Raw genomic sequence first — 12238 nt, 5'->3', positions numbered from 1 at the left:
CCAAGATACGCTGGAAATTAGTATTTTTTAGGTGGTTTTCGTGTAAAATAATTTATTTTTTAATATTTAATAATATTATAAAAACTAGGTTAAAAAGTACCTTTCAAGTATTTAGTTATATTATGTAAAATGAGTTGAAAAATAATTTATTAATATTTTGATTTTTTTAAGTTTATTAAAAAAATAGAGACCAAATATAACAAATAAAAAAATTAAAACATAATGAAATTAAAAAAATTAAGAGCTTAAAATAAAAATAAAAATTATTATTTTATTATAAATAACTATTTTACAATTAAATAGAAACTTATTATTATAAGAAGTTCAACTTTCTAAGTGTTTACGGTAAAGATTAATTTTTAAAATATTTTTGTAAAAATAGGTCAAAATAATTTTTATATATAAAATGAAAATAGTATTGAATCTATTAATTGTTAACAATAAAATACTAGTCTTAAGATCATTGTAATTCATTTTCTATAACTTCTCTGAAAAACTATATTTTCAATCAAAATATTTGGATTTTTTTAAAATCAAATAGTTTTAGTAGTTCTCTACATACAAGTGTTTAATTTTTTTTAATAAATCAGAATTAGTCTCTCTTTTTTTCAATAAGATACAGCATTCATTTATTATTAGTTTTTGTGGGTTCAATAGAATATAGATGTTTTCTTAAAAGATACGTTTTCAATCAAAATACATGTTTTTTAAGTAACTCTTTTAAGGTTTTATCAAAAAACATGTGTTTAATTTTTAATACAGAAATTAATTTAATTTATTATTTTTAATAAGACATGTTATTAAATTAATGGTCTTAATTTATTGACAAAAGACTTATATATGAGAAAAGCCACATCGCGCGGTTTAACAACTAATTATTTTATATATTATAAACTTTTATTTATTCAGTGACCGGAGTTGGGCTATGATATATATAGCATGTTCATGTATAATTAAAAGACCGTGCATTTTATATTATTTGTTGTTAATTAATTAATCAGTAACATGGACGCTTACAATTGACTTATCATGTTTTTTCGAGAACACACATGCGCAGCTCTTACTTTGAAATTTCCATTAATAGCTTGACTTCATTTTTAGTCTTTTTATTATTATTATTATTTTCATTCACCATTCCTGGATAGTGCAACTTTTTAGATTAATAATTAATAGCTTGACTTTGGTTTTAGTCTCAATTAATAATTAAAGGAGAAGCGAGAACATTGTTTAAAAATACCCATTGTAATAGGGTTTTATTGAGAAATTGAAGGAAAGAAATTCTTAAAAGTCCTTCTAATTCACCATATATAATGAAATATTCTAATCCTTTTGTAATTGAACTTTATTATTAAAAAACTACCATCCTAGTTAAAAATTCAAACTAAATATAATGAAAAGTTATAAAATAATTGAGGATAAAGTTAAAAATAATTTTAGATAAATGTAAATTAACTTATACAAATCATATTTTAATTTATAAACACGGCTAGTCGTAAACACGAGTCCAATGAAATAGTCTTGGATGAGTAAGATGTATCTTTTTTCTTCATTTCTTTTTTTTTTTTTCTTGTTGGAGCTTCGTTGGACCTTAATTAACATGGAGTAAGATGATATCTGAGACGAAATTAAATAATTATGAATTAAAGTATCGTGTGTTATCATGATCCCTTCCGAATGGACAACAAGATTAACATTTATCACCGTCTAAAAAGTCAACAGCCCACATATACTCTTAAATTTTTCGAAATCAACTAGACTAGGATGGGATTATTTCAATGGCACCGATATCCATAAATCTCTTAAAAAATATGTGATAAATTATTAAACATGTTAAAAGATCCATCCTATCTTTCATCAAAATATAAAGTTTATTTTTAAAATAATTCTTCATATTTCTTAGATTATTAGTTTTTCTTATCTATCCTTTTCTTCCTCGAAATAATTATTTATTTCCTGACATAAAATTAAATGTAGAATCTAAAATTTATATTAATAATAAATCTAATATTTTTAATGAAATAGTGTAACATCATTCTAATAATATATAGCCTAATCCCAGAGACATTGGATTCCTCACCTCTCTCCTATTAATTTGTCACAGTTCACCGCAACCTCCGTATTTTTCCCTCCTTCCCACAACCTCAACAACCGAATACTTTTGGATTTTTTTTTATAAAAAAAGTAGTGCATTCGGTCAAAGATATTGATAAAATAATTTTCTTTGTATGATTTAGTGAAAATAAATTTAATTTTTATTAAATATTATTATTTTTAATCATACTTAAAATAATAACATTTAAATAAGTCACTGTACTCTAAAGCTCAACAACTTAGCATATAGCCTCAAATAATAATTTAAAAAACTCATAACTTTTAATCTAATTATTATATAATATTTAAATTTTAAAAAAAAATTAAAAGTTATTTTTCTTAAATTTAAGTGATTATGAAATCGCTACTATAACTATTAAATTTTAAAAATATTTTAAAAAATATTAGGGCTCGGGGTTAAGCTTAATTGTAATAGTTTTGTAATTGTTTTTGTTATTTTTAGAATTATTAAATAGGTTTAATTAATCATTATAAACCAATCCATTAATTAATCTAAATTTAATTAATATTGTCTTTTAAAAATGCAATATTAAATTAAATGTCATAATTTAGAATTACAACATTCAAATCTATGCTATTCCGCGAAATTTTGTTTTCTGCCGCAAAGCCAATTCGCCGTTTGTGTGCTAATTACCCCATATGCTCCACATTTTCTGCTCCATCAGGGACAATAGGTGATGGGACTTGGGATAAGTTACAGGCTTGTCGGTGGTGGATGTGGATTCTATTTCTCACGGTGATGAATTTTTTTGAGTAAATGAATTTCTCGATCTCGAACAAAGATTTATTTATTTATTATTCCTTCTCTCCTTTTCTTATATTAATATTATAATTTTTGAATTGATTTTTTTTTTTTTAATTTTTCACTTTGTTAGGGTCACATCGAAGTTGAAGCGCTACATAAAGCCTACTGGCTCTACCGTTGAGCTACTGGGAAACAACACAGCACAAGATTCGATCTTACAGAATTCAACTTTCGTTTTTAACCCATTATCAATATGCCTGAAAGTTTGCTTCATCACTACTCCACGCAAGGCTATTAAGTAAATTATTTTTTTATATCATATCTTTGAAAGTAACGAGGACAGTTAGAATTTAGAAAATTGTTTAAAGGCTTAGAATACGGCAGATGCTGCGTTTTAAAATGTTTGTTTGACATATTTATTAGAAAATCTCACTCTGCGTTTTAAAATTTAAGACGTTTTAACCAAAAACATATTGAAATTTAAGACGCAGCATCTGCCGTATTCTAAAAGTTGAATGTCCACAATCTGCAATGCTATTCCTATATATGATCGTAGTTCTTCCAAATTTTCTTTCCATAGAAACCTCTTAATCTATTATGTATACATACATACATACATACATAAAAGTGTATCACATCTGGAGCTCGTGAGCACATGCATCCTATTATATATTATTTAAAGATTAGAATCTTAGATGGGGTGGTAAGAAAACATTTTTTTATTTTTTAAATGCATAATTTAAAATGTGGACGGTCTCGTCAAGGCACTAATAATGAAAACAAGTTTAGATTTGATAAACGAAAGTTGATCGAAATTTTTTTTTACCATAAGAAAGTGCTAGAAGTAGACGATTATTTTTAGGAAGGAGAGAGATTTTAAAAACAGTGAGGTGAATTTCTGGACCATACATGGATTTGGGTTTAGAATATTAGATCGTGGAAATAGATACTCACAAGCAACATATATAGCTCCCATCATTGTTTGAACTTTGTACCACCTAGCTAGTTCCTTGAAAACTATTTAGCATCCAGATCATCATCATGAATACTTTTCCTTCCAAGAGTTCTAGCAAACGGGCTTCCAAAGGCTCTAAAGCATCGCTTCCAAAGGTCAGAATACTATTTCTTCTACGGTATTCAGTTCGTAATGATCAGGGGAGCAAATGAAACGTTTAAATGATATGACAATTTGGATTTTTTTTTTCCTTGTTTTGAATGTTTCAAAGGGTGCTGAAGGTACAGGACCATCGTTTCCCGGCTTCTCCTCCAATATGAAAAATCTCTTCCGAAGAAGGTCTGAAGGGTGAGAATATGCGCCTTCCTTCATGAATAAATGATTTAATTTATATTTATTTCTTTATTTTCTCGGTGACCTCAAGATGCAGTTCAAATAGCTAGACTCTCTCTTTGCATATAAATCTTATTTTGATATATAACTGAAAATAAAATATTAATTCTCGTCATATCATTTCATAAAAGTTTGTTCTGTCAACTTTTAGGACTAAGTGTTTTCTTTCTGGGATTGAAACCATAGGGAATGAAAATGGACTCATTTCAAATCTCATGGGGTAAATTGAAACTTAACCCGTTTTTTAGTTTCAAATTCAAAATAAAACATTGCAAAAAAGACTAAACCTCAAGATATTGGCCTGCTTTATCAAAGAACAGCACTGATTCGTACCTTAACTTTATGCTTCGTCAAAAGGATCAGTGTTTTCCAGCTTCTCCTCTAAGATAGAAAGTCCCTTACAGAAGATTTTTAGAGGGTAAGAACATGCTTTTATCTTTTTATTAGCAGTTTCTATGAGCATGCTTGTTTGCAGTAGTTTCTACACCGTTTATTAATCAGTTTTATTTTTGTATATGATCTGCACATGGAAAATGGCATGCATGAGGTCCATTATTTTCTACGTCGAAAGGTCAGCCAGCCATATGAGGGCGATGTGAAAATTTAGTATTTAAGGGGATAAAAAGAAAAAAAGGTTGATCTATTGTGATGTTACAGATTTGTGAAAATAAAAATGAATCACAAAAATTTAATATCTCCAAAATTTTCTCGCTTTTATTTTTGTTCTCCATATTCCTTCTTTCTTTCTCTCTCTCTCTCTCCTTTTTTTTTTTTTTTAATTTGGAGAGGTGCTTCACAAAGTTCACTAATTTATTAGTCCGGCCAATAAAAAGTTAAACACTCTTAATTTATGACTTTAATATGCTGACTGTTGGGCTTGGTCCAAATTTAGATATCATATGAACTTCTGAGTTTTTTCAGGTCATTACAGGCTTATATAATTGTTAATTCTAGAATCTATATGATGAGTTGAGGTGTGCAATGCAGAGAATTGTAATTAGTGATGTCTTATCATTGCCCGTTGTAGGCTTAGGACACTAACACACAATACTTAATATGGATCAGCAAATTGTCTATATTCACAAAAGAGATCTATATTATTAGAGATTAAAAAAATGATACAATACAAATACATGAAGCGAGATGATTACATTCACTCAAACTCAACTCCCTACTCTCATTGTTGCACTTACAATTGTTGCAATGACCAAGTTTTTACATGTACTTGCCACACCTTTCAATTACTAGAGTTACCAAAACATATTTTTGCTCACACCAAAAGATCACTATAACTAGATGGTTTCTCACATCACATTTGAAGAGTATTAACGCTTATCTCTAGGACACACAACATTCCCCTTGGAACATATTAACCATGCTCGGTTCGGAATGATTTTTCAAGTCTTATACCAAGGTTTACAACACCCTGCCAAATATAAATTTCTATTCCCAAATACGACAGTCATTGAGTATTTCAATATAATTATGAGTTCACCACTCTTTCAATAGTCTACTCATCCAATAGTTGCATCTGCCTTCTGTTCCACTTTAGAAACCACACTTTACTTTTCTATGAGTCTTTTACTCTTATAGTTCTAAGAGTTCAGGTAGCTCTCCATCTTTAACCATAGGGGCAGCCCATTAAAGGTTGATTCATATTTGTTATTGCACGTGTGCGGCATCGCGATGATCGTCCACCACTCTTGGAAAATGTATGGCTCTATATAGGAAAATATGGTAAGACAAAGAATTCTTGTCTTTTCTATGCAAAAAGGGAATGAGAGTCGTCACCTACTATTGTGATCACTAGGAACCCTAACTGATTTTAGAGATGGGATATAGAGACTAGTTGAATAAAGGGAAGGTATTAGCACCCTAAATACACTCTATCTAAGGTAGGTTGCATTGTTTTAATGTCTGATAAAATCTAAGGTGTTACGTTTTATAGTAGTTGGTCATGTCTGTTTAAGATTCAAGAAAAATCCTCCTCAATAAGGAGATTCTTATCTTAATGGGGTAAAACCTAACCATTCTAGCATTTGAAAAGAAAATGATATCTAGAATGCACCTTACGTGTGAGGTTGTACCCCAGATACTAAATAATAAACAAAATAATTTTCCTATTGTTTTTAAAATTTTAACTAACGTTCTCCTGACTTTAATAAACTGATTATTAAAGCCAAAATGCATGCTAAAATATATCCTTTTTTTGATGTAAGTAAAACACAATATGATTTTTTTAACTTTGAGATACTTAGTTGTATGCATAAAAAAATTTCAAAATTTTTTATATATTTTTTTAAAAGTTGACAAAAATTAGGTATTTTAATACCAGATTTTGCATTTTTACAATATAAAATACAAACCAATATTTAAACAAAATATTGTAAAACAAAATGCAGGGAAATCACAAAATGCCTCCATAACAACTCATTTTTCTATCCTTGTATGCATAGGAAATGTCTTTACTTGTTGTCTTTTTCAAGAGCATAAGAGATTTCTTATTGTACAACCTCTACACAATCTCTCCTCTTAGCTTTATCCGGGACCATTTATTTTTCTTGCACTTATTGTCTCATTATAATATCTTATTGGATCTTACATGTACTCCTACACAATCTTTGTATGTCTTTACGCAATTTCTATTCTCCATATTTCTCTTCATTCCTTGTATTCCTTGTTTATGTTTGACAACAATTCATCCTGTCATAATACCTACTCAAGTCAAAATAGATGCCAATGTTTATCCCCTTTCTTTATTTCTCTTCCATTATTAGGATGTTAATCAATTCTCATCTTGAGAAATAACATTAACCAAATTGTCACTAGCATCCCAAAAGACAATTTGTAGTCTCAGTCGTCTGTTTTTCAGCAATGAATCCCCAACAGCATATCATTTTAAAAGTGAACATACTCGTCATTTTGGACTACAAATCTAGTTTTATTCCTTAAGAAACTTTTGCACTAATTCGGATGGATTTATTGTTTTCATTATTCGCTGCCAAATGCATGATAGTTTCTTGCTGAAAAAAGAGCATTCTCAAAACTTGAGAGATACATTTTGTGGATTAAATCTCTCCCTTTACCTTAATAAAAAGTAAACATCTCACGTTTTCTCTTACTAATGGATCCCTATACTTGTTGACCTGAACTTAATAAAGAAAAATTGTATCTATAGCTGGCCTTAAACTATAGTGAAGTCTTGAATATGAACTTCTCTGTGAGAGCATATTCATGGTTAATAGTAATTGATTGTTTTGTAATTAACAGGGCATTGTTTAACATAAATAAATAAGAAAAGCTCACATGGTTCTAGCATTAGTTTAACTCTTCTCTCTTTACAATTTGTGATTAAGGATAATGTTATTCCCATTCCACAACTTGTTAATCTCACTCTATGTTCTTTTGAACCGACAAGAATAATCTTCCTCCATAACAACTGAAATAATATGGTATTATTTTACATATTATAAAACAAACACACAATTGACTTATAAAACCTCTTCCTACAACAAATATAATAATTTAAAAGTACTTGTCATCTGCGATTTTCACTGCACTATATAACTTAGAGATTTCAAATTATATCAAAATAATTTATGGGTCTCATAAAATCACATGGATTGAATTTGATCACAAGAACATCTTTTTTATTCACAATTCTTTTATATAATTTAAACATATTTTTTTATATTGAAATATATTATATTTAGTATAGTGAAGTTATATCATGAGAAATTAAACAATATAAGTTAATTATGCAATTTATTTTAGACAAGCAGAGAGTATTTACTTTAAAATAAACATAGAACCTAAGACATCAATGATCCCACACGTTTTTAAACTTTAATTTACTTTTCAATAGTTGTGTATTAAATTCAGAACTCCTTTCGTTATATGACATTAAGAAGATTTCGACACATATTAACAGCAGCAAGGCAAGTAGCGACTCTCAACAACCATCTCCAAATAATGAAAATCCAGAGACGGATACAGAACCGGCCCTCTCACAGGTGAGAATACTAATGAATGGTAATTAATCATCAGTTCGTGATGATCATGATGACAATTTGAAAATTCTATTGTTTGACATGTTTTATAGGGCGCTGATGGTAAAACCACGTTAACGTTTAAACCAAAGCATCTTAGCATCTTTTCGGAGGAAGAAAGACAAGCTTGGACTATTTCTAAAATTTCTGAAAGGTGAGGATAATATGCCTATTTTCATGTTGAAGTGTTGTGCTACAAACTTTGGTATGGTTCATCATCTGGTTCTACTGTTGTGTTACAAGTATTTTGTTAATAGAAGTAAAATTAGAAATATTAAATGAGACGGAGAAAGCTATGGATTGGAGTTTAACATACGTATACAACCCCAAGGCTAAACAAAAATACAACTAAAGTTGAAAAAGTCTATAGTTTACTCAACAAAAGTCCCATAAAATCTGAAAAGATTGGTTTAAATACCTCAAAAAACTAGGAAACAACCAATCAGGAAAAATAATATAGCTAAAATCCAAAATTAAGAAGGAAGAAGTATAAAATATGGACTGAAACTTTGAGGGCCTTTGGAGTGAGATTTGGCGACTATGAGCATCGAACGGGCTTGGAGTGTGACAGGAAGCTTAGCACAAGCTCAATTTTCTATCAGGAATTCACCTATAAAATTTGAGCTTAATTTAATAATTGGATTAAATGTTTTGAATCAAACTACCTGATTGGATAATTTCTTTGACTGTTTTCGTTTTTCGATCTAATCCATAAAATCCCGGCTAATTATTCCACATCATTAAATTAAAATCAATTTTTTTGGTGAATATTCTTGCATGTATTCATTATTATATATAAAAAAATTCAATATACAAGGTTCCCGCCATGCTTTTAGTTACACTTTCTTCCTGTTGTTTCCTTTCATTTTTGTTCGAGACCATAAAAAATGTTTTTTGATTTATTTCTTTACTTGTCATGATTGGATTTTAGAAGTGAGTATATTAAACTAGTTACCATCATGATGGAACTGTGTCACTACCTTTTGTGCATCTGCTGATTCTGAATAGTGGTGCTGTAGTTTTTGTAGAGACTATTTTGTTTATGTCAATATGATTCTATTAATTTGCTCTTTGCAAGCTCTAGGGATGTTACTGCAGACATGCTAGAGGTGTGTTGGCTTGATGTAACTGGTTCAATGACTGCTACCAAAGGGAAGGCGTATGAAATTAGCTTCATATTATCCATGAATGAAAAGAATTCCTTTGGCTGGGAAGATCCTGTTTATGTGATGGCAAGGATAGGAGAGGAGGGAGAGTATTCGCGCGTACAAATAGATCTATCAAAGTTAGGCCATGAAAAGGAGGAATTTCCGGCTGAGAAGTGTCGGGTTGAGTTTAGAAGTGATGAAAACACTGAAAATAATAAGAAAAAACTCTATTTTGGCTTGTATGAAGTGTGGACTAACAACTGGAAGGGTGGTCTACGGATCCACGAGGCCATAGTTCGGGAATTAACAGCTGAGGATTCTGCTTCCACATCTAATACCCTTTCGAACGACTCCAATGTACAAGAAGTAGCAGCTGACAAGTCTACTTCAGCATCTGAAAACCCTCCGGACATGTCCATAATGAAGCAAGTACGAGCTCCTCCCGTCGAGGTCGTAGCTCAGAAAATAACAGTTCACGATTCGGCCTCTACATCTACTAATCATGTTAATGATTTTGCTACCCCGTCTCGTGTCGACAATCTGGAAGATGAGTTCTTTGACTCGAAGGACACTCTAGAAGATAAGTGATAAACAGAATCACTACATCTACTATATGGCTAGTTATGAAAAACTGATTTAGAGCTTTGTAACTTGAGAACACATGTGAAGCCAACAAAGGCTGTTTTGAGGGTCAAAATCCATTTCCAGTGCCTACTTCCAGAAATTTTCAGTGATTTGATCAGCAGAGCAAGCAATACAATGTTAAGACCCCAGTTATTTAGCTATGGATTGAATAAGAACTATAGACTTAAAGACTCTTTCTCCAGAGCTTTTCTGTTTGCCCGATGACTTGCTGCGTTTACTGCTAAAGAGCTGGTTATATTGCTTGACAAATTAAAAAGTACAAAATGGCTTGATATATTGTAATTTCAGTAACTCTTGCATGCATGTGCATGCTTTCATTTTTTAAGTTTTCAAAGCTTCGGGTAGATAACTAGAATGCACAAATCACACTTCCTTTCCTAATGGTACGTCTCATTTTGGGTTTGTCTCTGGATCTTCTAAATTGGACGCTGCAAAATTTGATGCGAAATCTACGTATGCACATCAGAAGAATAATAATAAAAATTATATTAAAAGATATCAGATAAAATATTAAAGTTTCAATAAAATTCAAGTAAATGGAAAGAGTTTTTAAAAAAGAATCTTAAAAAATAAATATGGAGATGAAGCAATAAAAACAGTTTATTAAAAAAAAAACCATATTCACGAAACTAAACAGCAATACTAATTTCACAAAAGTAGCTTTTCCCTCAATAGGTTGTAATTTAGTTTGTCTATGTCTTGGCTGAACCTTCATGTTTTTTGAATGTCTACATTGCTATTAAACAGTAGAAGTTTATCAATTTGTCCCAATTTATTGGAGATGAATTGAAAAATGTTTATTTTTTTATAAGCACTTTGGTTAATAAGGAAATTAGAGAGAAGAATAAGCAAGGAATATTATATATTTGATTTTTTTTGTAAATTTTGGAATTCTAATTAAAAATTCAATGCTTGAGTGATAATCAAAATAGATTCTAAGAACTTTATTTGCTATGACTCATATTCATGATTTTCTTATCACCTTTGTATTTTTATTAGAAATTTTCCAATATTTCCTTTAAGGTGTTTTCAAAAATGATGATCTTAAATGTGATTTCTTTAGGATCTTGATAAATAATAGTCTTGTCTTTTTTGTTTTTCTTTCTATTGCATTTGAGGATTTGTTTCTATGTCTCTTATAGAGAATCTTTTATGTTTTTTTTTTTTTTGGAATCTAGCTCATCATAACATATCCCATAATTTATATATACTTTTGTGAGCTAAGAAATGTCTTTAATTTGATATATTAATTATCATAATTGTTTTTGGTTAGTTTTAGGATAAGTGTTTGTATATTTTTATAGTCATTTTATTTTTTAAATAACTATATTATCTTTTAGGAGTTGAATTTAATAGAACAAACGGTGAATGAATCCAAAATGATGAAAATAATAGAAGAAAAGTCTGACTTAATTGAAAATGAGTCAAAAGTAAGCCTAACGGTAAAAAAAACTGATTCTGAATATTGGTTAATTTACTGGGGTTGACTTGGAATATTCCAGGAATATTATTCATTAGGCGGGTTAATGGATAAACTCAGCGTAGATAATGGCTTCGAAACTTGGCTTAAGTGGCAGGACTCTGTCTATATATAAATTAATTCAAAATATAATAATAATGATTTTTATCAACATCACCTCAACTAAAAAGGACCTTCTCTCGTTTTTCTTTCTAAATGAGTCCCCGTATGAGTAACCAGCAGAAGGGAAAAAAACGCATCTCTGACATAAATAATAAGCTAAACTCAAAGGCATGGGAGGAACAGTAGGCAAGCATATGACTTTGTTTCTAAGATGGAAAACGAACGTCCCAAGCAGAAGCAGAAAACAGTTTTTGAAAAGAAAAGAAGACCGACCAAACAGCTTTACATATGTTAAAGAAAAAGAAAGTCAAGACTCATACCTGCGGTCCTGCATGTTTGAATACAGAAAATGAGATTCAACTGGTGGACAAGCTTCTGCCTTTTTAATTACCTCTGATAACCAAAGAAAGCCTTCCTCTCTTTTGCCGTTGGTAGCTTTTCAAAAACCTTTTAGAGTCCTTGTAAACCCCGGTTCGACAAGGTAGGGCAGACTCAAGGTAATCTCCTCCCGTTCTCCTACCCTCAGCCTCCTCCTGGTTCTTCAGTTTTTTCTCTTCTTTTTTCTCTCTCCCTTTTAAACTTGTTCTCTCTCTCTTTTTAAACTCTTTC

General features: G+C 30.2%; 1 protein-coding gene across 1 annotated transcript; it reads left to right on the top strand.

The window, feature by feature from the left end:
* Positions 1-4167: 4167 nt before the first annotated feature.
* On the top strand, positions 4168-10021 carry LOC105107851 (uncharacterized). Its single transcript, XM_011001919.1, has 5 exons — positions 4168-4425; positions 4563-4623; positions 8137-8218; positions 8308-8408; positions 9333-10021. The coding sequence occupies exons 1-5, from the start codon at positions 4395-4397 to the stop codon at positions 9988-9990; spliced, it is 933 nt and encodes a 310-aa protein (XP_011000221.1). The 5' UTR covers positions 4168-4394; the 3' UTR covers positions 9991-10021.
* Positions 10022-12238: the final 2217 nt, after the last annotated feature.

The sequence above is a fragment of the Populus euphratica genome, unplaced genomic scaffold, assembly GCF_000495115.2.
Source record: "Populus euphratica unplaced genomic scaffold, PopEup_1.0 scaffold413.1, whole genome shotgun sequence".
Classification (NCBI taxonomy): domain Eukaryota; kingdom Viridiplantae; phylum Streptophyta; class Magnoliopsida; order Malpighiales; family Salicaceae; genus Populus; species Populus euphratica.
This window is presented reverse-complemented; position numbering and strand designations above follow the sequence as displayed.